General features: G+C 30.5%; 1 protein-coding gene across 1 annotated transcript in view; it reads left to right on the top strand.

The window, feature by feature from the left end:
• The first annotated feature begins 6779 nt into the window (after positions 1 to 6779).
• LOC129229514 (zwei Ig domain protein zig-8-like) overlaps positions 6780 to 27155 on the top strand; it is a 244507-nt gene continuing 224131 nt past the window's right edge. Inside the window, exon 1 of the mRNA XM_054863834.1 lies at positions 6780 to 7091. Coding sequence (XP_054719809.1) covers positions 6983 to 7091 — 109 coding nt within the window. The 5' untranslated portion in view covers positions 6780 to 6982. The remainder of the gene's footprint in view (positions 7092 to 27155) is intronic.

Raw genomic sequence — 27155 nt, 5'->3', positions numbered from 1 at the left:
GCATCGAAATATTCTAAAACGACGATCATCTCTTATAACTATGTAAAATATAAGGGTTTATCAGTTGTTGAACAATTTATAACAATTTGTTGTCAAGTGTAGGCGTGTGCATAGTGCAAGGTTTAGACAAACTTATAGTATTCGCAATCGTGAAGCTTGACAAGTAAATTGCTGAATAAAGGGATTTAAAAAAAATATTGATTTAATTTTAAAACGAATTTGGATTTATTTTTATTTCTTTTTAATTTAAAATTTTGTCTTCAGCTGATTTTTTAAATATTTGTTTTAAGTAGTTTGCATGGTATCAAAACTTTTGTTGATTACAGAAAATATAGTTACATATATCATATAGCGAGTAATTGTAATATGATTCAGCAGTTTGAATTTATTTTTCCTTTGGCACCATGAGAGAAATTTAAATATTCAATGAAAGCAATGCACCTACCCCCTCTAACAGTATTCCAATTGAACTTGCAAAAAGAATCATCCGATGTCTTTGCTATTATGATAATTGGTTAGATAATTTCCTTTGTTTACTAAATTATAAAATGTACCCACATGATCGTAAAAAATCGTGATTCATTAAAAAGTGTGGCCTAGAGAAAAGGTCTCTAATATATTTCTGTGTTGCGATTCATACTTATATTGCAAGTAGAATGAAATGTTGCAGCTATTTTAGTGAAGGCGAACACGTTGCATGGGAATGAATGACAATAAAAAAAGAAAGAAAGAAAGAAAATAAAATATCATCCAACATCCAGCCACTGGAATTCATTTGAATTTTGACGTCTTGAACTCAAACTATGTATTTGCGCAATCACGAATGAGTTACCTATGTAGAACCTATACTCTGCTTATGTCTAGGGGTTTTCTAATCTTAGTAATGCGAGGCATATGCCTAAAAATACTTATTAGGACACTGTAATAAAGATGTATAGTTATTATGGCCAATTTGAACTTGTGCACGCATCTCACAGACTGTTTATACAGCGTATACAGTTGTAGTACTTTTTTTTTTTTTTTTTTTCAATTTTGAGTGACTGGAGTTCGTAATAGGAAAACTTCGTATTTAGATGAAATTTTGCTTTTTACGTTCATCAATTTTTCCTCAAAAAACTTCCGAGAAAAAACGTTTTTTAACGTAAAAAGAGCTTCTGCAAAGCCTTGAATGAACGCAAACGATTTGCAACTATAACGACAAAAATTATTCTCTCTAAATAAACAACAAAATTATTATAATTTGTTAAAAGGAACGAGCTAGGCTTATGCTTACCGCCATGGTTATCTGAAAATCAAAGGAACATCAACCTCGGAAAGAGCTTCTTAATAAGCTTTTCGTGATTTATCAAAGAAAAAATATATCAACATCCTACCCTTAGCATTAATTTGAATTTTGACGTCTCCGATTCAAACTACGTTTTTCGCAATCAGGAGTTGCGAAGTACCCAACTCTTTGAGTTTATCGTTTCTTCAAATGACTCCTATCGCAGTCATAATTGTGAAAATGTATTTTTAATTCACGATGTCAAAATTCAAATAAATGTCAGAGGCTGAGAAAAGTGGAGAAGTTGATTCCGAGGCATGGACATTTTTCGCTCCAGGGTCCCCCGTACCTGCCACTGTTTGTGGTTTAACCACTTGGATGGGACCAGAAGCCGAACAATCCCTGGTACAGCACAGTGACGGATTACAAGGGTAAGTATATAGCCACATTGTGTTCAAACAACGTGGCTATATACTTACTATACTTGTGAATAAACTGTAAACGGTTGCAGTTGTATTTTCAATTCATTAATTATTTTATAAACGTCCATCAGGTACCCTATTCCTGACCAATTTCATACTTTTTACTGACACCCAAGCGTTCTAGGAAATTTTTCATACCCAAAACCATATGGTCGTTTTTTTTTTTGGGGGGGGGGGGGGTCCCCTTCCAAATGGTAGCTTGTATCCGCCAAACTCCTCTAAAATGATAGTTTGTATCTACCCCTGGTCCAGCGCTCTAAGAGGTATCGTTTCACTTGGAGGACTTTGTGACCCCGATCATATTTAGTAACCCGCAGTCACTATTAAAGAAGACGGTGGCTCTTCGACTTGCTAGGATCGAATCCGAGACCGTCCGATCACGATCAGGCCACCACAGCCTGCGTCATGGACACTAATTTCAGCAGGAAGGACATGTTCGCGGAACCCTGTAGACCAGAGGAGATATCAAAGGAACATCAAGTATGCTCAAATGAAACAGTGAGCTGTCGTGATTGCTCATAGATCTATGAAATAATAAAAAAACATAATGATATTGCGCGGACTTAAAGATTTCCGTAGGGCATTTATGTGAAAAAGAAATTAAGCTTGTAAACTGAATTTTCTCTTTCTAGAATCAATGTTCATATGGTTATGTATTTAACTCTTTGGCAAAAAAAAATGTATAATTGAAAATCTAGGGCACGAAAAAAAAAAAAAAAAACACACACACAGATTTATTTTTGGCAATATCAATTATCAATTTAAATACGGATTCTTCTCATTAGATTGGACATATCAAGCGCAGCTACAGGTTAATCGTTCAAATGCGACCAAGTTGACGAAGCATAAAAACCAGAAAAAAAATCTTAACAAAGTATATTCACCCGTATGATTTCTTTCGGCAGCAATCTAGGGGGACTAAATACTCATTAGAATCTGCGCTCCAACTTGTAATTTTTCCTGGATCTAAGACAATAGAAGTGACTAAGTCTCGCGGGATTTTTTTAGAAGAGGTTCTTGACATCAACAGCTATTAAGGGTTAGTTCTCAGTAAAATGAAAAGGAAAAAAAAAAAGTCGGAACGTTCTTTGTTGCATTCTTATTCGCTTAAGCAAAATAGAGCTTAACTATGTTTGGTAAACGTTTTAAATTTATTTGTGACCTTAACCACTATTTTTCTGTATGTTTATCGTTTATGTTTAACACAAAAATTATTTTCATTGAAGCATAAGAATATGACACCTTTCTCAAATTTACAACGATCTTAAGTTTGAAACTTTTTAACTCGTATAACTAACTACGTAGTTAAAATAAACTACTATAATACTAAATTATTATTTTAAGGTATACTATATAATGTGAATGGTTTAAAATGAGGCCAGCTTAATGGGTGTGTGTGTGTGTGTTTAGACTGTTATTTTGCAAAATAATAACAAATGAATCAATTATTCTTTCTTTTGGCAATGACTGAAAAGAAAAACGCAGAGTCAAAATATTTTCAATTTTTCTGCTTTCAAATTTACTTTTAAAGTACTTGCTACTTGCATTAAAAATTCAGTTTAAAACTTAACGATAGCGATGTTTAAATTCATGAAATGGACAGTAATCTCAAAATGTATGCAATCGTTGGAGCTTAAAACGTTTGTTCCGAAATTGAATTTGTGCAGAACAGTTAGCACTAAAACTTAAGTTTAATAAAAAGTTGCCTTTATTTTTAATGTAAAGATTGATAGCTTTTAAATAGTTTAAATGTGGAATTAAAAAATTATGTTCCTCATATCCCATATTTTTTAGGAATAATTTTGTTTTTCTTCTACTTCCCATATGTCCTAAAAAAGGTGTAACATCATTCTGTATTTTTTTTTTATTTCATATCCTGCCACAATACATGTTTTTTTTTTCAAAATATTTTCATTATTTACCGAAAAAGGGTCTTATTTTAATTGAATTTGGCATCAATGTTTAGATGCAATTTTAGTTTTAAATGGACACATCCTCTTAAATAAAAACATACAACGGCTTGTTTAAGGAGAGAAAAACTATTTCATTAGTTATGTTTTTTGTTCATTCACTATTGTTATTATTTTCAAGACTCTTTTAGCTAATTTTGATATTTCATCGTTTGTTGCGCATCAACAGTTGGATTGCGAAAATTAATGAAATGTTTCATCGGTAATGAAAGTTCATTAGCTCAAAGTTGACAAATTAATTTGTCTGATAAGCAATTCAGCTGTTTACCTAATTAAGACATATTTACGATCCTTCCATCGAACACCCCACTGCTACTAAATATTTAAGCAAGGAATTGCTTACTATTTACCATTGCCTAGCAATTCATAAAATAAAAATATTTGTGATATAATATTTAAACTAATATGCAAATAAAATAATAAATACCATACAGTTAATTATACTTTAACGCAAGAGCCATAGTGGTCTATATAGAAACAAACGAGTAGTACAAGAGTTTATTTATTCACAAAAAAAAAAAAAAAATATGCAACAATGAAAAAAACAAATATGTATGCATATACATAGGGGAGGGTGGCCCAAAGTGGGTAGGTCACCCAAAGCGGGTAAGACTTTGTATGACCCCCCATGGTGTGTAAGCGGCGATGCATACGTATGCGTGTTTACATGAACACCCTCGAGTTTTAATCAGTCCCAGCGAAGCAGCAGTGAAGCGGCATGGTTCAACCAGGCTTAAAATTAAAAAAAAAATAATTCATTTATTTAAAAAAATGAAGGTTTGTAACTTATGATTAGTTGAAGACCAGCCTTTAATATTACGTTATTCTAACACCATTCACGTATAAACTACGATAGTCATTTCGTTCGTTTCTTTTTTAAATTTAAGGTTATAATTATCGAAATGAAATACTTACCTTCGGGCAAAGCGGGTATAGGATTTAAATATATATTTATTTATAATTTTTTGACTCATGTGCTGAGTTAGATTTTCTATTTCAGTAGTATAAGTATAACTTTAAAAAAATATTTTTAGGATGGTTATTAATTAGTCTATCAATTTAATCAATTATTTCTTTATGTTTTATGAACAAATCTGCTGACTTTAAATTGGATAAGTAGAACTGTTTTATATATTTTTTTTATAATGGCAGGTAGCTAGTTAACTATTTAAATCATTTATAACTTCATATTGGATTGGCAAATGTACCAAATCGCAATTAGTTAAGCTTACCCGTTTTGGGCTCCCTGGTAGGGCGAAGCGAGTTTTTCAAACGTTTGTAAAGTTTGGTAATACATAAATATTAGGTTTGAAATAATACAAAAATCACTTTTTATTTTCAAGTTCAAAAACCCTGCTAGTAAATAAAACCGAAATTGTTGCGATAAAAATCCAAAAACTACAACTTCGAGCGTTCTTCGAAAACCTACCCGCTTTGAGACACCCTCCCCTATATAAATAGGCAAGAGAAGAATTGTAAAAAATACCTGAAAATAGTTCAGAATAAATGAACGATGTTCTAAGAAGTATTCAATTTACTCCAAAAAAAAATGTGATTTTTGATAGCAATGTATAAGCAAATATTTAATTTTCCTAAAATGGCTATTTTTGGCTGAATCCGTTTAGATGACATTTGGCTATCCATATTTCCATAGACATTTGGCTATCAATAGCAAAAAAGATGCCAGATTTTTTTTTTTTTTTTAACTTTTACAGATCATTTGCTGAATAAAATGATTAGATACATTTTGCAAACAAATATTTTTAAGTTATTAAAAATTGCTAAATTAGCTATTTCTTTTGAAAATGCTTATTACTCCATTATTTATGTGACTGTTTCTTGAATACTTTCAAACTTTTCAAAAACCTGCAAAAGAAAACTAATTTGGTATATGAATTTGATGCTTTTAACAGCGATTTTTCATTTGATCACAGACGTTCCGATGGGAGGTCCCTATGACCTCTAAATTGGTTCCTTTTCCGGCAAATTGTGTTTGACGATTCGGTAAATTTGGAAATATAATTGCTTTCTTGCAATTTTTAAAAGCCTGGATGTCCTTTTTCATTAGAAGTACCCGTGAATTCATTCGAAGTGTTCCTATCCGTGTTTTACCATTCGGCAAAATGTAAAGTTCCATTCGGCAAATTGAGAATAAACCAGGTATGCCCACAGAGAAAGATTATGTCGCAAGTCGCTACATGTAAATTGGGGGGTGGGATTAAATGTTTTTTGTTTTTGTATTTAACTTTATATATTGATTTATTTTTAATTTAATTTAATTATTTTATTTTATTATGCTTAATTTCATTTCATTTATTTATTTAGTTTGTGTGTGTGTCATTGGCGTTGTTTTTTGGGGGAGGGGGGAATTAAAATCCTCCCATAACTCAAAGTTTGGGGCAAGTAACCTCTTTTCAGTACATCAATATGAACCTTAATTTTTTTTTTAATTCCTGAAATATCTTTTACTTTTTCTTATCATTCTCAAAATCTTAAAAATGCTCTGAGGCAATCTAATCAGTTGAACGAAACCAGGCCAGTAATGAAAAAGATTTTTTTTTTTTTGACAGAAATAATATCTCACATAATCTTTTAACAGAAATAATGTCTTTTCACAGCGAACTGCGTGCAGAGATAATTCCATTTCCCTAAATAACTAGTACGCATGAAAACGTTATGGAACATTAAAAGAAGAAATGAAAAACGTGCAAGAGAAAATCCGAAAAAAAAAGAACAACAACAGAAGTTCGAAATCTCAATACGACAGGCGTGGCGAGTTACGGTTAAAGACAGCACCCAGCATGATTGAAACAAAAAAGAAAAGAAAAAAAAAAGAAAGTTCCCGCTGAAAAAAGGAAACAACGAAAAAGCGCCAAAAACTGCGTTCGCTGTCAAAAACCGCGCCCCTCAGATCACGTGACTCAAATAGTACGTGTGGTGCCTGAATGTGTGAGTGTGTGCGAGAGAAAACCACGTTTACTCATCATAACATCATCTTCCGCGCTACGTTCAGTCCCCTAAATTGGGCTGCTGCTTTCAGTTGCCAGTATAAGCAGGCAAGAAACGTGAAGTTTTTTCATTTCCGACGGCACTTATCATAAGTTTCACAGCATAGACCAGAGATTCGGAAATATTTTTTTTCTCAAGAGATTTCAAAGGGAAATTGGTTGCATTTTATGCCAATGTTTACATAAATATGCACGCTTTTTTTCATTGTTTTTAAGTCGTGACTTATAATAGGAAGTGCTTATTAATTTCTGAACACAATGGACTTTGTGTTGGATTATTCCCTGACCAGACGAAGTTGGAAAAAAATCTATTGTGCTCCGTCACGGACTTTTTTCTTATTTTGGCTGCTAACAACGCATGCGACAGGTAAGTTAAAATTTTATTTTATTTTTCCTTTTTTTCCTTTTATTTTCTATTTTTGCTAAAACATATTGATTTTCTTGGAAATGGAAATCTCTGCAGAAATTTTATTTGATTAGTTTGTTGTCTTTATTACTGTTAAAATTATAAGAAGTAAAGGATTTTTGAAAAATGATTGCGCTTATTTTGAAAGTGTATACTTTTTCGTATGAAAATTACGTCTAGTTAATGAAGATAATGAATTTAACTTAATGAGTATAACAATTTATGCATTTACATTTGATTTAAAAAATAAAGATTTGATAAACATTTCCTTAAAGTAATGTAGCATTTCTCAAATCTAAATCAAACAGATTTTGAAAATTACTTTAAAGAAAATATTTATATTTTTTTACGAATGAACGGTTTTCAAGAAAACACATACGAGCTATTATATTAATTTATATTGACAATTTAGTTTGGTAACCAAATGAATTGAACGTTTGTATAAGGTACACACTATTATTGTATTTAATAAGCTCTATTTTTGAATGATAGAAATACATCTTAATAAAATTACAGCTGAAGATTTTGTAACTGTCTATAATCAAAATATATTAAATTAATTTCAAATTAAACTCTTTATTTTTTAAATCTAATTTTAAAAGATTTAAGAAACTAATTAAGAAACTTATAACTAAAGTTGAATCAGAGGAAGTCTAAAATTGTAAAATCAAAAGAAAATAAACAATTATTTCTGAATAAAAGATGAATACATTCAGCTTTCGAATGAAGTATACTGAAACAAGGATTTAAAATTATAGATGCAATCCGTGCTGTCATCCGCAATATGCTTAAAACGAATTAAGTACGTAAAACCACATGCAATGCACAAAATTGTGAAATATGATTAAAATGCATCCACACGATAGACATTTGTCTTGAGCACTGAAATTGGAATACACACAATCGGAATTAACGTGAACTGCAAACAAATATTGGGAATTTAATCGGAAATTCAACAGGAAAAAGTTTTATAAAACTTATTTATTTTTTTGTAATCGAACAGTGACGGCAATGACACAGTAAGATAGTATTAAATAAACTTTTAGTACGTTATGTTTTTAGTTTCGTACGCTATTTGAAGCATAGTTTGGATGAAAATAATCATGGGTTTTAAAATGAGATAGTTGGGATTTAATTGTATGTTAAGCTCATATAGTTTGAATAAAATCCATTATTAAGATTTACGAACATTGTAAAATAGGTAAAAAAATACTGTTTGCTTGAAAAGTAAATTTGGATATAAAAACGTTTAACTGCACAAAAATTGCAAATTACTGCTTCCATGTGTTTCAGGGTTTCAATGCAATACACGTGAGCTTATAAATAAAAAAAACATCCGACAAAATGATATATTTCATCCATAGCTCAGCTATTTGACATTGAAAAATGGGTTTCTTAAAACTCCGAAACACGCGTATTCAGTAATCTGCAGTTTTGTGCAATTAAAAGATGTTACATTTTATTTTATTGTAAAATAGTACTTGAAAACATTGTGTAAAAACATTGGTTGTGAAAAAAAAAAACTAGCAAAATATTTACGGAGAAAATTTGATTAATGCCGATGTATAAAGTATTTATATATTTTTTTAAGGAAATCATAATTGCTTTGGACAATAATACATATATTATTGCCGTATGAAAGAAATGTTCCAGCAGTATATCACTTAAGCAGAGATAGTTGAGTTGAATTTGAAATAATAGTTTGTTTTGTATTATTACTATTTTCTATTAAATGCATACATTCCAATATTTTCATTTCATATTTATTTATTATAAACCTATGACTTTCCAAATTTTGAACAAATAGCGAAAGATCGAAATTCTGAAAAAGAAACTTAAATTTGCAAATATTTTATCTTATAAGTAATTCCAGTGGTGTACCGTTTCCCGAGAAACTTAACATACCGTAAGGCAAATATGAAATTGAAATGAGTGAAAGAAGGAATTTTTGCAATATTTTCGAATGTTTACGTAACTAAGCTTTACTTTATTTTTCGCAGTTCAAATACATTTTTCCTCGAACTCATAAACCCGGTGTTATGCCTTGAGGAAATAAGACTTTCCACGAAAATATGCTCTAAAATGAAGCATTTTTGTGAGTTCTATTTGCGTAATAAAAATGCATAATTGGACTCCAATTTTAAAAGTTTTTCGAGTTTTTGACGGAACTTCAAACTCTTTGTATTTGTTTTGCATTAGTTATGTTTAATTATAAAATAAAAATTATGAGTAAGATTAGTTGGTAAAAAAGTGTTTATTTGTAAAAAATATTAATAAAACCGTATTTGTTATGCAAAAAAATAAGATATTTCAGCAGGAAAAAATACAAATAAATGTTTTTGTTGAACAGAAAATTTTCATTCCGCTGAAGAAAGGATTAAAAAAAGCACTTGTATGTAGTATTTCTTTTTTTTTAAATTTAAAACAAGCTCTAGATTTTTGATTGCATTCTATTTTTATTTATTGCTTACATTTTTCTGGCTCTTCGCCATTACAAAATTCACATTATTTTCATATTATTAGTTCAAATACTTATCATATTAAAACCATGTCTATGAGAGAATCATTTTATTCACTCCAATTGTTTGTTATTTTTTAAAGTTATATTTTATACTATAATTCTCAGTTCTAAAAATGGTGTATGGAAAAAAAAATATATATATATTGATCCCCTCTGTTAACAACATATTATATTTCCTCCTTAATTTCAGAAGAAAGAAAATTTAATTTTTTAAGACAGTGCTGAATTTATAAGCTAAAAGTAGAGTGAAATTGTAACGTCAGTCACCGTGGACTGACTCATATATTGATAACTGAAAAGTATGTTAAATGAAAAAAATATCAAAAATGTATTTACCATGAGAATATATAGTAAATATGTATTATATCTTATACGGTTTGATACGTTTTGAATACATTGATTTGCATGCACACCGTGGAGATTTAAGCTCCAGGCTTTTCTTGTTAAACATTTTGCGGCATTTCATTAATGTGGAAACGTTACTTTTTTTAAACCGATATTTTTGGAGGAAACAAATCTTCCTGGATTTTAATTGTTTCTTTTCATAACCGCTTTTTTTTTTTTTTTTTTTTTTTTGAACTTTTGTTAAAGCTAAAATTTAAGGAAAAACTGCAAGATATTTTAACATTTTACAAAAATGATACGTTATTTACCATTTACACTGTAAAAAATTCCGAAACGTTACTGGTTACTTCCGTGGAACATTTCAGGATGCCTGAGGTTTTCGCCTATTTCCCCTTAAAATCAAGTATTTTCGCCAAAAAGTTTCCAGCATTGCTAGAATATGTAAGAATGCAGAATTTTCACTGGCGTGGAAAATATTTCTTGCTACCAGTTTAAAGAATGACTGAGCGTGTTTATTTAGTGGTTTTAGCTTAGTTACAGCTCGTCCGGATTGACTAAGCTCCCAATAAGAGCAAATAAGTCACTGGATAGCTGCAGCTTTGCGAGGAAGGAAGTGCAGGCAAAGAATATGCTTGGTTCTTGCGTGCAATTCTCGCGTAGTTTTGGCCATGTTTATTCTAGTTTTTTGGAGCTTTCTTGGTAAATCAGGAAGGTTCTAATCAATTGCATTAAACCTACTTAACTTCTCTAGAAGGTCTTCGAGATATGACTGGCTTTAACAGGGGAGATTTCTCAATATTTCAGAAAGTTTCAAGGATAATTTCAGAAAGGTTACTGACTTTTATCGGAAAACGTTTCTGGTTTTTGCAAGATATGTTACTGGCTGAAATTGGGCACAACAACTGTCTATTATTTTCCAGGAAAGTTTCTGAACGTTTTAACAGTGTATTTCCGAAATAATAATTACTATTGCACTACGCAAATTATGTGTTTTTAGTAAGTTGTTAATTACGATTTGTTCACAAACAGCTGTACAAAGAGTTTATGCGTATAAATAAAACATAGATGGGAATATGTTTGCTGCACATGATGGCTTAAGGTAATAATGAACATGTATTGAAAATATTTTTGCATTTTTAAATTATTTTTCCAGAAGGTAGTTTGATAAATTACGATTGATGCATTCGCAATGCATAAGAAGTCATATAACAATATCACAGTTTCTAAAACAACTGTGAATCTACTTTCAAAAGTGGAATAATATGAATATTTTTATGTATGAAATTGCACATATATCTTTATTCAAAAAAATAATGAAATATTGAAATTAACTACTCAAAAAATTTACTACATGGTAGTTATTTCTTAAAATACCTTTATAATTCGATAACGAAAGGAAAGTGTAATTGTGTAAAAACAATGTTTTTATGTCAACGGAACTAATATGAAAGGGTTGAACCGTAAAGCAACGAAATTATTTTCACATTTTTCACAATTTTCTTTAAAAGCATTTTGTAACATATACATATAATAGATTGTTTCAACATTTTTTTTTTCATTTTTAATCGAAAACCATAATAAGAAAAAAAACCATGTGTTTCGGATGTGTACTTTAAAAATTTTTTTTTTATTTTTTAACATCCTTTTCCTTAATATATTTCTTTTCCAAATCATTTTTTACAGCACAGGTAGAAAAAATAAAGTTTATTCCGCATGTCAATAACTCAGTTATGCCGAACTATTTTTGTTTCCTATGAAAATCGGTTCTCTTTATGCTTAGTAAGCTCAAAAGTGTCATACCAGTTTTATTTTTATCCTGGGTGTACTAAAAGGAAACATCAAAAGAAAGTACAACAAGGCATCAAGCCAATTTACCGAAACTGAGTAACATTTCAGTTACTAATTATAACCCTAGCAATGGCTTTGCATCCAATAAAAGTATTGTTCCTTGCCAACAATGAGTAGTGATCTTGAATGCGAAAATAAACTCTGTTTTTTTTTTCTCTCGGGTCATCTTTTTTTTAAATATGAGCATTGACGTAATTATGTTTTACGACGCCAGTTGTTATGTCATGCACTGTATATTCTAATATCGTTAGAGATATGAAAAGGAAAACATAATTTAAAATTTAAATAGAAAAATGAATTGGTTTCTGGTAAGTTAAATGTTATGAATTAAATGTTATGTCAATCATAAATTGCAGTTTTAAAATATTGTGAAAAACATTTTTTCTCCGTTATTTTTTATTACTTCCTTTTACAAAAAAAGAAATATTGTATTCGCGAAAACATTTTCACTCAAAATTCGGCCTTAATTTCCATTTTGTTCACCCCCAAATTAATGTTGAGTTTTTTTTTTTTTTTTTTTTTTTTTTCAACCCGACCAAATGCGGATAAGTGCCTAAGAACGTATAAACACCCGAAATATATGCATTTTGACATTCCACGAAATAATTGCAACGACTTTTCTCGTGACGTCCGTATGTGTGCGTATGTGCGTATTTGAGGATGTGAGGACGTGCGGATGTATGTCACATAACTCAAGAACGATATATTCTAGAGAGTTGAAATTTGGTACGTAGACTCCTAGTGGGGTCTAGTTGTGCACCTCCCGTTTTGGTTGCATTCGAGTGTTGCAAAAGGGGTCTTTTGCCCCCTTTTTGGGGGAAATCATTGTTAATTTTGATGGATACTCAAGCGGTGTTATAGTTTGGCGGACACTTAGCGATATATCGAAAGTCTTTTCGTCGCTAAGTTTTGTCGCCAACTTGGCAACAAATTTGGCGATTTTTTTTTTAAAAATCTGGTTTCAATTTGGCCACTGGTGGAGATATTTAGTGAGTAAACTATTGAGTCATATTAATATTACCAATAATGGGAAAATGACATTAAATTTGAGTAAAAGGAAGTCATGTGATGAACAACTCGTTTCTTATTGAGTTTCTACACTGTATAGTATAGTGTAATACTCAATAGTTTTAAAAGTTTCTTTTGTTTGTATTTTGGGCTAAAATTTTGTGATTTTTATTTACTTTGCGACATTTCGTACTATTCGTGCGAAAATTTAACTACAAACAAATCGGAATGCTTTGAGTTATATCATAATAAATAAAGTTATCATCGTAGTGTAAAGTATCTACGTAGCATTGAATTGAAACTATTGCAACATTAAATCAACTCGTAAAGTCAAAAACAATGTAATAATATGTATGTATAAAAGTATATTAAATAAGTTAGTAATTGATACATATTTTCTGACTAGTATCCAATATTCTTCTTAAAACTGAAATACTTTGAATTATCTGTCATCTTTTTAAGTAAAAGAAATAAATCATTATTTTTCTCGGAAAATCATGTAAATAATTAGTAATAATACAAGTGTATAGAGATTATATCTTTAAGCATTATAAGTATGCAGAAATATTTAAAAAAAAAATATTTTGCGTAAAGTGTAATTTTTTATTACAAAGCAGTAAATTAGCTATGCTTAAGTAATATTGCCTGGTTGTAAAAAAAATGACAAAAACCTAAAACGTGCTTTTGCGTGATGCTCCAGTACTTTCAAATCAATGCAGGAGTTTGTTTTTGGTGCACTCAAATTTATTCACAATTTATTTCATTTGAAAATATAAACAGGGAGCTATTTCCGCAACTCCTTCATCCTGAAAACTACTATTTTTACTTCAGGAAGCGGGTTAACGTTTTCTTCCTAGTGACGTTCAATATCAAATTATTAACTGGATTCTTGCCCTCCGTATTTCTGGAATCTTTCGTGTTTACACACTAAAAAGTTTTTAATAGGACATGTCGTATGACTTTTTCTCAATGTGATTAACCAGAATATTTGGCAGACATAATTAAATCAGCAAAATATAGATAAAAGATTGAAATCTACGTACACGCGTAAAAAATAAGACGATATAAGTTCGTTCCTAATTTTGAAAATCAAATTTTTGCCGGAATTTAAAGTTTATTTTATAAAGCATTCAGTGTATTCTAAGTTTAAGTACGTTAAGCATTGTAAACATAATGCAACATCGCTTCACGTTGATTTTTTTTAAAACTATCGTTGTTTATCATATGCGAAGGAGATTTTTATAGCAATAGCAATCAAGTCCTGTATTGTATTAGTTTAAAACATAGTTTAAATTGGAGTGTTGTAGCTTAGACGAGAAAATAGTATAATATCTCAAAAGCTAATGTTTGGTAATTAAACACATAACAAAATTACGTAAAATATTAAAAATAAATCAAAACAGAGGGAAAAAAAATAACTGATAATGGTAAGACACATTTAAAATAAAACTTAATTAATTTATTTTCCAGCTGACAGACCTAAAGATTTCTTTAAATAATTAGCAGATTATTATTTTTCTAAGTGGCCTAATAGAAGCAAACTATTATAAAAGCAACAGCAAAGTAATAAACAAAATCACTTTTTAACCGGTTCATATTTTAATTAAGTAACTTAAAGAATTTAAAACAAGAAAAAGCAGTTCTCGATATTATTTAATGCATTTGAATTGCTTTTCATTTCAAAAAGGGAAATCAAACCTCAATGTCACGAAAAACAATCGAACTTAAACAAGCAAAACTAATAATTCTTTCATGATAAATTTTCCGTTTCATTCCATCAACGGAAGACTAGGCTAGAACAAAAGAAGAAAAAAAGAAAGAAAGCAATCCCTTATCTGACACAATTGCTTTTCAATAGAGAAGGACCATTGAAACCAATAAGAGCGTGAGAAAAACCAATTCTTTGACAAAATATAAGCTTCCTATTAAATTCCACAAATATTGCAAACAAATGAAAGAAATGAAAATTGTCCATTTTTTGCTTCTCTATTGAAATAAGTTTTCTTTGTTTGTAAAAAGCTGACATTTCTAATTGTGAAGGTTAACCTAACAGTTGCATTTTGAGGATTTATTGTTTACCTGTTGTCAACCAGAAATAAAAAATATTTCAAAAAAAATCCTTTTTTTTCGTCCAATTTCTATTCGGCAATATACCTTCAAACATTATTATAAAATGGATTTTGTCGGATATTTTTAAAATTTATTCTTGGTTGCGATTGTTTCTAGAAAAGAGTAAATTTAACTAGGTTAGTAAACAAAATTTTGCAACATCGTAGTTTGAATAAAATATAGAAAATAACCAACAATGAGAATTTACGGTTTTTAATATTGCTGAACAGAATTAGCTGAAAATTATTTTAAAATAAGTAGTGGAAATAGGTAGAAAAAAATAAAGGGTTTAACTTATTCTTCAGAATTGTACGTTTTATTTCAAAAGTCATAAATTCTGTCACTATTAATTCTGTCTTTTTTTCTTCTTTTTTTTTTTAATGTTGAAAAAAGTACTTTTAATTATTCAACTTTTGAAAGAAGATGGATTTCTATGCAATAATTGATAGTAATTATGTCTACATGATGTTGAAATAACCGTTATTACCCTCATGATCAAGATACTATCTCTGATCTCGTTAAATGCAAATATATTTTTGGAATTTAAACCCTTTATTTGGGATGATTGAGAGATAAAATTTTGGACTTTGTTCAAGACTATAATCTCTGGAGAAAAAACTGGATATTGAAAATTGGATTGATTACTGTTCGTTGTGAATGAAATCATGTTTCCACTTACATCAGAGATTAGGGGGTAGATGAAGAAAATTGTTTATTTTCCCAGGACGTTGATATAGTCTAACAATCGCAATATACGCAATCAGTTCACAAGCAAAAGAAATTCTACACCCTCTACTGAATATGTGACTCATAGGTCCCATGCGATCCACTACTGAATCCCCCAATTGCAATCTGAAATTATGTTTAAAAAAAGGCCATACAAAAATTAAAATATAATAAAATGGATATTTGGATTTCAGTTTAATTCTTCAAAAAAAAAAAGGGAGGAAAAGTAAAAGCGTAAATTATTAACATTTACCCCAGAGTACAGAATGCATCAAATAAATGTTAACATCTAAAATGTTCATAAACGTTGCAGGGATGGTGACAATAATAGCTAGATGTTTTTAACATTTATCTACATGAAAAATAAAACCAGTTGGGTCATTCTCATAGAAACGGTTATTTTCATGTCATGGTAATTTCATTAGTAGGGGTTTAAATACTTTTCATATTAGAGTTTATCTATATACTGAAAGTAAAATTTCAATATTTTATTTTAAATATTTTTCATGTGAGTCTAAAGTACCCAACTGTCATTTTCTCACTTGTCTACACTGTCAGTAAAAAAATAAACAAAAAAATATTCCTAAGCAAGCAAACAACACATTAGTTTTTTGGTTCTTTTTATTTGGTAAAGTTGAATACTTTAAGCCAAAAAAGTAATTAAATTGTCATCAAAAATTAGTTCTCGAAATTATCTTTACATTTTTCCCAGCGGGTTGTGTCATTCCCTCACAACAGTCAATTGCCTTCCCAGAATCGCTAATGTATATATTTTTTAAATAAAATGTCTACTCATTTAAGGTTGGTAACCCAGAAAAAATTTGTAGCATTTTTGCGTCATTAAAATGTTGGAAATTTGTTCTAAAAATCTGCATGAAAGCATAAGGCCGTAGAAGGGTTTTTGCATCCATCGTTCCCTCCCATCTGCTTTTACAGTTAAATAAAATATAACAATGCAGGAAAACTGAATGATAAAAAGTTACTTCTTTGTTTGAAAATATTTGTCTGTAAATAAAATCAAATATCAGTTAGGCGTAACTGCTAAGAATCACATTTTAATGAAGTCGTCATACCCTCACTAGTGAAGAAATGACGCTTTGAGGGTATACACACACACACACACACACACACACACACACGCATATATATATATATATATATATATATATATATATATATATATATATATATATATATATATATATATATATATATATATATATATATATATATATATATATATATATGAAAAGTTTCATCCAATTTCATTCCCCTAAACTTTTCCAAAATTTTTAAGTTAAAAATGACTGTTTTTGTAGCAATGACCCAGTTGTAAACAGTTAACTTTAAATTTGTGGACAGGCTGGAGATGACAAATTTAAGATCACTGGACTTTAAAAAAAACATCAATTTTTACAGCATCATCTCCAAAATTGATAATGATAATGTAAAAATTGACGCCGCGTGTTTCAAGGACGCCTGAGTTGGTGTAAGGAAACACGCGGAAGACTAAGCCTGATGTTACCTAGTCTTCATTCGCCAATAGACATAAAATACAATAAGGGAGATGATCGAGTTTGTTTCCATTTACTTTATCTTTCCACTTACCGCAACTGACTCTATGTACAATAAGCCAGTTTAAAAGTAGGGAAATGTGGGGCAAAGTGAAATATCAGGGAGAAGTGGAATGGAAATACTCTGTTTTACTCTGTTTTTAGAGCCATCTATCAGGTAACATTTTAACCATGTAGTATCACATGTAGTCTACTGCAGGAAAAAATGTATCTGAAGATCAAAGCATAAAATAGTACAAGCAATTTTCAAAACGTGATACTCATTTTTTTATATTGTGATATTTTGTGGAAAGTTAAAAATTACTTTAAGGTTTATAAATAATAAAGTTATTAAGATTTTAAATAATAATTGTCACTTTCCAATAATCGTATTTATTTATTCAATAATAAGCTTAGTTTGATTTTTAATATTTTGTAAAATTAGTGAAATGCGTGTGAAGCAAAGCGAATGAGGTGATATGGGGTGAAGTGAAATACTTCACTTTGTTTACTTTTTTAATTATTTATTATTCCAATTACGTGTTCATTATTTAATTATGCATTCCTTCACTGAAGAATTTCACTCACTCATTCACTCATTTTCCTATAAATTCAGTATTTTGTGCACTTATTTATTTGCTAACCGCCTGCGTCATTGTAATACAGTGGAATTCTAAAGTTGTACATTAAATGCATTGAAATATGGAATAAACGCAACTAAATTTCAAACGATGATGATGTATGAGTTCGCTACAAATGGTTTAAGTTTGATGGAAATTTATAACTGGAATTTTGCTTTGCTTGGAAATAGGTAAATTAGAATGCATGAGGTTTTTTTTTTTTTTTTGGAGGGGGGGTATGTATTAATTAATTGTTTTAGTTTTTGTAGCCTTACACTAAGTGCTCATTAAGTGTTCATTTAGAAACATAATAAATGAGATAAGAAAAAAATGCTCCGTATCTCTCCCGTCATGATATTAATAAATCTTTCCATCAGCCACACCCGGTATTGGCGTACTTAGGCTCTTTCTCTTTTTTTATGGCGTGGAGTGATTATATCTTTAAAGATTTTTTTCTAACATTCTCAAAGGCTAACTGGTACATTAGGATTTTCTCAACTCATTATAGTAAAATATAATGAAGCACTAAAACAGAATTTGTCCTGATTTTTAAATATATATTTGTTCTAATTAAAACGTTAATTTAGTAATACTGCAGACGTTATATCTGCTTTTTGACTTGCTATATTTTAAAAATTGAAGAGAGTGGTTATTAATGTTATTTGACTTGTGATTTTTCGATATTTTACATGACATACGAAAAGTGCTAATTGTTTTTCTTGCTGATTTTTTTAAAGGGTTGTAGTTTTTTTTAGTTCAGCAAAAAAAAAAAGAAAGTCTTAGATTTCGCTTTTGAACAGTGAGAACAGTTTTGAACGCGCTCTAAGGCAAGTATTTGTAATAATGTTGTAATTCAATTGAAATGTGTGCACATTAAGTTGAATTTTAAACAGGTTTAGATTCATCAAGATGTGATTCAGTATAGAGTATAATCCATTCTATTACATTGTTTATGCGGAAACAGACCGTTTCAGCACGCAATGGTTCAGCTATTAACAATTTTTGCTACGATATAGATTATACTCGGGTTGTTCAGTGAAGTAGTTCAACATTGAATCAGCGTTGTAACGTTTTCCCAGTTCATGAATTTTACACTTCATTTTAATCCAAAAGCATCAATACTATCACAATCTTCACCAGACAGAAAACTTTATTTGGATTTAATATATATATATATATATATATATATATATATATATATATATATATATATATATATATATAATTTTTAGACCAGTTTTAAGAGCTTTCGAGAGAGCTAATTTTCTGATGATTAGAGGACAAACGAAAAGAGAACACTGTTCTTATCTCAAAAAAAAAAAAAAAACCCTCTGAAAGACTTTTTTGGAGAAACTTAATTGGATCAGTCGCAACTACGCTGAATTATAGCTTATAATTTGTACAATTTTAAAACTCCTGAAATGAAAAAAGCATTTATTGATCCGAAAAACGATAAAAAGTTCAACGGCGCCAGTTTTGCCATGGAGCAATTTAAAGTCTTTTATACATCGGAAGTTTTAAGCAAAGTCCAGTAAATTATCTCGTAGATATAAAAAAGCAATCAAGCGTAAGTTCTTTAACACCTTCATTGTTGTTCTTCACGCTGAATATGACGTCACATTTCCGTACTTCATTTCACTTCAAGAGGCCAAGGTTGTCTACTAAGTATTTAAGGGATGGGAAGAAAAAAAATCATAACGGGGAAGAAGATATCTCGTATATCATCATCATCATTAAGTGCTTTTTTACTGGTTTTGAAAAAGAACGCGCACTGTGAGGAAAAAAAAAAAACAGATTTTTTTTCCTCTACAGAGTAATTTTTCCGTTTTACTTTTTAGTTGAAACTGACAAAAAAATTTAAAGACTATTTTATGCCTTTTTTAAAGCTTTATTGGAAGACAAAAAACCGAGTAATGTGATGATTTACCTACATTGTCCCTAATGGCCCTTTTAGATAATAAAAGAGGGGGGGATTTCCTCCATTGGAACATGGAAAAGGCTGGGCAGCAATAATAATATTTTATCTTCATGAAAGACGATTTTTTTTTTTTGTTCTTTTTATGTCTCATTGCATGAGACATTTTAAAACTATATTCTGCTTTTAGAAGTAAATTGTTTCGTATGAGACAAACATTTAAGTCCATTATATTTTGCAAAATATGTTAAAATGTGAGAACATACTTGCTATTTTTTCAGCATTATGATTATTTCTCTTAAACTACTAAAATAGCTTTTAGAGTGAAAAAAAAAAAAAATACGGTACTAAAAATATCCTTTTTAAACGGATATTTTTACTGCTTTATTTTAGAATCAGAGCTTTTTTTTTTTTTTAAACTTAAGTTCTAATGTGGAAGTATCAGTGAAAGCTAGTATTTTTCCCCCATTTAACCTGCACGACCTGTAGTTTTGCAGCCGTTAATCCTATATACATACTATCAATTGCAAGAATGGTAAACATAAGATGTGAAGTTACGTTTTAAAAGTTAAAAGCAAAAAGTTAAATGTAAACAAATACACAATCTAATTTTTATATGGATCTTAGGTCCCCTAGATTGTATCAAAGGAAATCAGGGAAAAGAATTAAAGAACAGTCCAAAAATGACGTTATGCTTCGAGGAGGGAGGGAAGGTTCATGTGACAGTTTGGGACTAGGGGGTGAGAGGGGTAACAACAAGTGTGACATTACACTTTTTCAAATAAGATATGCTTATAAGAAACATCATCAATAATAAAAAGGAGAGGAAAGGGGTAAGGTGAAATGTGACACTTTATGACACGAGGGAAGGGATCAAAGGTGTTGGAAAAAGGGTTCATCATTTATAGACAGCTCCTTATACCACTTTATACTCGTACTCATTATCTTTTAGAAGGAAATATAGCTGCTAGAAAAGCTGTAAATCTTAATGTGTGAATACAATGTGCTTTTTTTCAAGTTTTTCGAAGTTTTTTTTTTTCGACAACATGGCACTTTTCTAAAAAGAGATATGATGCAATCACCTCGTCTACAAGGTCTCTATTCTGTGCAAGTTTAACTTTAATATATCTTTGAATTTTGGTCAAAAATGTTTTAAATTATTTTGCATTCATTTTTTTATCTAATTATAAGGACCTAGGGACTTTAAAAAGTAAGAATTAGTATTATTATTTCTAATCGTTTTTGCAAATGAAATATGCATTTATGACGAATGGTGCGACACACTGGGGGCGAGACGTGAAACGATGACAGTAAAAATAAGATTTTAACTATTCCCCTCAGGTGGAAGTCAACCGGAGTAAGATCGGATGATCGTGAAGGTCATGCGTTTCTGCAAAACCGACTAATTACTCAGTCTTAACCAAAGACGCTCAAAAGAAACCATTACACTGGATTGGCATAGAGGAAGGTTGCCGTCAATGAACCGGTTCCATGACTAGATCACGAAGATATTTCCCGCACCACAGTTTGTGCAGACACTTACTCATTTTTATTACCTTCCTTTGTCTGAAAACAGTCTAATGCAGAGTCGTCAAGCAGCTAAAATTATTTCATCTAATTGTTAATCCGTCAGAAAAGATTTCTACCGTCATCTTACTAATTATTGAGATTTTCATTTAGTTTTTAACATGCTTTGAATATCACTGATCAATTCATTACTGAACATTGACTTAAAAGAGTTCGTTTTCAAGTACAATTCCCATACTTCATGTTTCATCATAATTCGTCACAGCAGTACCACCTGACAAAGTGGTTCATTCATGGAAAACCTCAATTATTGTTATAACTTCAGCTCAATTATCTTTGAAAATTGCTCTGTTGTTTCAAAATAAATATGATAATGAAAAAAATAATCTCAATAATTCATGAAAACTCTTACTTCAAGTCAAAATGTTTTATAAAATTGAAAAAAAAAAAAAACATAATAACACAGTTTCAAATACTTTTGCTATTCCAGAAAAATGCAAAAATTACTAAAATATGGACAGTGAACAACTGAGAGCATGTAATGTGTTACAGTAGCTTACAGAAATAATGACACCGAACGTAACGAAGTCTGCCGACTATATAGAGTCCGGAAAGCAACTTTGAAAAGTCGTATGGAAGATCAAAACCGGTTTGTTGTTACCTTAGTCAATAAGTAGAAACTTTGGAGGTAAGCCTTCTGAAATAGGAATATAATTAGTGAATCATATTTTGAAACTAGAGAAGAATATTTTGGAATTACTTCCGAAAAATTGGGAGAATTGGCCTTTCTAAAAGCTGAGAAAAATAACATATCCAACTGATTTAATTAAGACAAAAAGTCTGTTAGTACTATATTCTCTGGTGGTTTGAGATTTAAGCTTCTGGCTTTAGTAATAAAATGGTCAAAAATTTATCTGACATTTTAGAGAGCAAGTACAATCTTGCGTCGAACGATAATTTTCAAAATCGATTTAACAAAGTTCTCAACGGTTCAAAAGATATTAGTTAAGAACAGTGTTGCAAAGGTTGGAGAAATATCAAGTGGTGAACGAGGTGTGATGACAACAGCTGTGAGTTGTGTGAGTGCTGTTTTTTTTATGTTTCTCTTATCCGAAAATAAAAAAATTTTGAAATTAAATTTATTTTTCTGTAACTTTTTTTATTTTTTGCGTTTATTGATCACTTGTTATAAATACTTGTACGTTACGCATTGATTTTTTTTAATTTGAGAATGTGTTCCATCGATTTAAACTCTATGGTTTATCCATAGCAACTGGTAGCTATGAATGGACCACATACTAAAATATTTATTTTTCATTTTCATTCTTTATTGTGTATATTTATCATGAAAGTGAATATTATTATTAAAAGAGAAATATACTGAAAAATTGTTCCTATAACTAAAGTGAAATTTGAGTTGGATTTATTTTCTAAAAAAATCGAAAACTGTTTTGTAGTTCATTGACGGCAACCTTCCCCTAGAGATTCAGTGCGCATCATGAATAGCGCTTATTACAGATTTCACTTCTATTTGGCTTAATGCAGGATAACTTAGTGACGCGAACGATAATTTGCATAATTCTGCTGAATTTCTTACATGACAGTGCTATCAATTGGCGACATTTTAAACTAAAAAAATTTTACTGCTAAAAAAAATCCTTCTTTTCTATGAGCACATTTTTACTAATATTGCTTTTTAATATTTTAAAACAAATTTTACCAAAACTCATTATCTCTCCTTTACAGGAAAATTTGTTTACAAACATATCATTGCTAATGATATTACAATATATTTCACATTTCAAAAAACACACATCGAATTACACTAAAACTCTTAGTAAAGAAATCAGTTAAACTTACGACTAAACAATAAAGCGCGAGATAATGAGATAAATGAGTGGACTTGAAAATTACAAAAGGTTTAGATTGTTTATAGAAATAATTAGATTTCTATAAAATAAACTTTTCTTCCGGAATAAATATTAAATTGGTTTTAAGTATTTGTTTTCAGTCTAACAAACTCCAAAATTATGCCCCAGACGATGACTGAATATCCATTCAGAATGTTTCAAAAAGTTCTTCTTCATTGTACCTACTTCTTACTGCGAATATAAATACTTTCGATTGGCTCTAACATAAAGGCGCGTCATTAGCGCAGAAAGACGGTATTGTTGCGAATGTAAAATTTCTCTCGAGTGTAATTTAAAGAATCTTTTTATCACCTCATAACGATCTCATCTTTTGCACAAGAAACTGTTGTTACATTTTTAAAACAAAATGGGGAAAATATTTTTAACGAAAAGTGTTTTTAGGAATTTAGAAAATGGCGTTAATGAAGTGCTTGAAATTTCTTCACATTTATTTTATTTTTTTCCCTAAGAAATAACTATTTTTTAAAGTAAAAAATTAACAAAAGAGTCGTTTTCCTTCTATTCATTAATTGAAATATTCAATTTAAATGTTTCAAAACTAATTATTGCATCATTTACGAATGCTCACGTGTGCCTCTACAACGCTCATGTCTGCATTCAAACGCTCGTAATTATCCCAAACGGATCTATGTTGAGCTGCACTTCTACTAATGGCCATGTTGACCTGATGGGTAGGGCGCCGGACTCGTAACCAAATGGTCCCGTGTTCGAACCCAGCCAGTCAAAGATCACCCGTGTTGGTTACTGGTGATTGGAGTACGTTAAACGTGTCATGTCACAAAGTCCTCCAAGGAAATCAATACCTGTGTGCGTGCCCGACCATGGATTTGCTCGGCTTCTGGTCTGGATCAAAAAATCAGAAATGTCTTCATTGATTCATCCAGCCGATAAAACCACAAGTATTGATAGGTACGGGGGATTCTGGAGTGTGAAGTCGGCGTGAACCTACACTTCTATTAGATGTAGTTATTTTAATTGTTTTCCCCACTTTTGTCGAGACGTAGAGCAGTTTCATGCTTGCAGTCTTTTACGTATCCCGATACATATCAACGAGGAGGTATTCATAATTGTTCAGAAAAACATTGCTGTGGGCGGAGTATGTGTAGTACACATTTCTGCCGCTGGGCTTCCATAGCGCAACTCATTGCCAACTGGGTCGGTTTTTTTTCCCCCATTTTTCAAAAATAATTTTTCCGAAAGAACATGTTCGAAAATATGGGATCTTTTTTTTTTTTCTTAATTTTGAACGCATTTCCTCTCTTGCTTTTGGTTGCTTTTTTTTTTTAAATTATTTTAAACTACATTTAGCCGTTGTTTTAATTATCGCTGCTGACTTGCAAGTGAGCAAAAGGGTTACCAGAATAAAGTTTCAAGACATGACCAAACTTCGCTAAATGAATATTTCATTTAAATAACCAATAGACAACCATGCATTCTGATTCAAGATGACTTTCATCAATTGTGACGTCATACGATGATACAATTTGGTTCAATATTTAGAAAAAAAATCATTAAAAGGTAAATGTTGGAAAAATAAAAGTATTTTCTGGGTCCAATATTTTTTTTTTGCTTATTCTACCACTTTCAATACCTAAAAGTAGTACTTTTCACTGAAGGAAACATCCGCATTCGGTTCCGTCAATATTGTTGACCTGACTTGTCTTCACTGTTAAAAAAAATGTATTCAAAAATGAAACTCTGAATGTATTCATTTTTTTTGAATACAATTGCGTCAAAAATGAGTAAATGTGGCATCAAATACAAACATACGAGAAATACGAGTCATGAAATGAGTACATGTGTTTCTCAAAATTGAACCTTATTGATTCGGAGCTATATTGAGTAATGAAAGTATTCAAAAATGAGTAAATTTTCATTATTTTTGAATACCCATTTTTAACAGTGTTATTTAACTGCAGTGGTTATTTTTGATAGCGCTGATTTGCTTGTTTAAGTGAACAATATACTAAGAGGCAATATACTAGTTCAGACGTTTTACTTTATAGTCGGTAAAAATGGTTAACTTAGAGCTCAAATCCACGGATTTTCACCGAAGAATTGCGAATGGAAAGTGTTGCTGCCATGTTTATTCATTCGACTCAGACTGGAAATAAAAGAAAATGTGGAGTTGAAATACATCGTGCATCGTAAGGTGCTGACCCATGCACCTTACTCGCCTAACCTGGCTCCATGTGATTTTTCTTATCCTTGTGACTTTTTCCACGAATGTAGTGTGGCATGAAGGTACTCCGAATGGACGATTTGGAAGAGGTTAAGAAAAAGCAAGTCAGTCCTTTCTAAAGATCACTTCAAACATTGTTTCTGTTTCGAGCAGTGGAAGCACAAGCATTAATTGTGATAGAGAGTGGAGGGAATATGGTTATAGTGTACACAAACAACAAAGGTCAAAGGATGTATAAGAATTAAACTAAATAGAATAATATGTGAATTTAGACTAAAGCAAAAACATGCAAGCAGACAAATGAACATCTTTTGCGTCTCAATTGAAAAGTCAGTAAAATATTTAAAAAAAAAAGTAAAACACAAATTCAAAATAAGAATGAAAAGAAGCACCATTATTCAGACTAGAGCTTATCAGACGAACGTGAGCTTGAAAACTTGTAAAGATAAGCTTTTGTTAGAACTTTTATTAAATTATCATGTAAGCATGAGAAACATATAAGTTTATGCATGCGTAAGACTGTCGATGTCAATATTTCAGAGGTGTCAAAGCATTCTGGGTAAAGTGAATAAAAAAAATGCCCCCGATTTGTAGTTCTTTAATTCACTTAAACATTCAATTTAAAAAAAAAAAAAGCTAAGCTTTTTCTTGTCCTGCAGTCAAATGGCTCTCCCGCCAACAAAGGAAAATTGAACGCTACTTAGCAGCGTAAATAAAATTTTTATGGATCCTGAAACACTTGCTGTCCTGAAACATGTGCACTACAATTTGTTTTATGTTTCAGTACTAAAGCATTTTTTTCACACTAATCAGTGTAGACTCAACGCACTAAATGTGACACTAACCGCACTAAATGTGATTCTACCAAATCGATGCAATTGTAACAATTCATACAAAAGAGTCCGACCCTTTTGCACATCCAACATCCATAGAATGCAAGAGACGTGGGTGAAGCTTATTAGGAAACATTTTAATGAGTTCAAGATCTCTTGTATTGATATTCCTTGAAAAAAAAATGCTGCTTTCAGTATTCCAAAAAAAATAAAATAAATAAATAAAAACACAAACAAAACTTTCAATTTAAGGTACAAGAATCTTAACCTTTTTTTTAAAAAAAAATCTTTACATTATTAATTAAACTCTTATTTTATTTTTTTAAATTACTTAATATTTACGTTTGTCATAGAAAACAACTACATTGTTTGTGCCATCTTAAAGTAAGAGAGTGTTTTTGTGTTATGCACCCTTTTTATATTTGGAACATTAAAATACCTATGTTGCCGATCTTATAACTGCGTATTTTAGAATTTTTTTCCGAAAAAATCCAGATTTTAAATAATTGCTTATAGTTGTATCTCGGACAGTAATTACTTCCGTTGCAGCATATAACAGTATCCCTCTGTGTTTTTGCTACACACTGAGAAAGCAATTAATATTTTCAAAGTGAAAATTTCCAAGAAAATCTAGTTACGTTCAGGATGCTATATAAATTACCCAGAAGGGGTCTTCTTCGGTGTCAGTTACAAGCACATATGGGAAGTTTCGTAGCTGACAGTTTTTACCATAAAGTCTTGACATCTAGCTACCAACACATGTGGAGAAATATGTTTTTTTTTTATTTAGTGTCTTAGAGACAATCTTCTTTCTATAAGTAACTCAGACTCAAGAAAAAGTACTGGGATGAAGTTATGAGATTAAGATAAACATTTTCGCCGTAATTAAGTGTCGGTGAAAGTTGAT

Source organism: Uloborus diversus, chromosome 1 (genome assembly GCF_026930045.1).
Source record: "Uloborus diversus isolate 005 chromosome 1, Udiv.v.3.1, whole genome shotgun sequence".
NCBI classification, from domain to species: domain Eukaryota; kingdom Metazoa; phylum Arthropoda; class Arachnida; order Araneae; family Uloboridae; genus Uloborus; species Uloborus diversus.
Note: the sequence above shows the minus strand (reverse complement) of the source record. Positions and strands in the feature narration are given on the sequence as shown.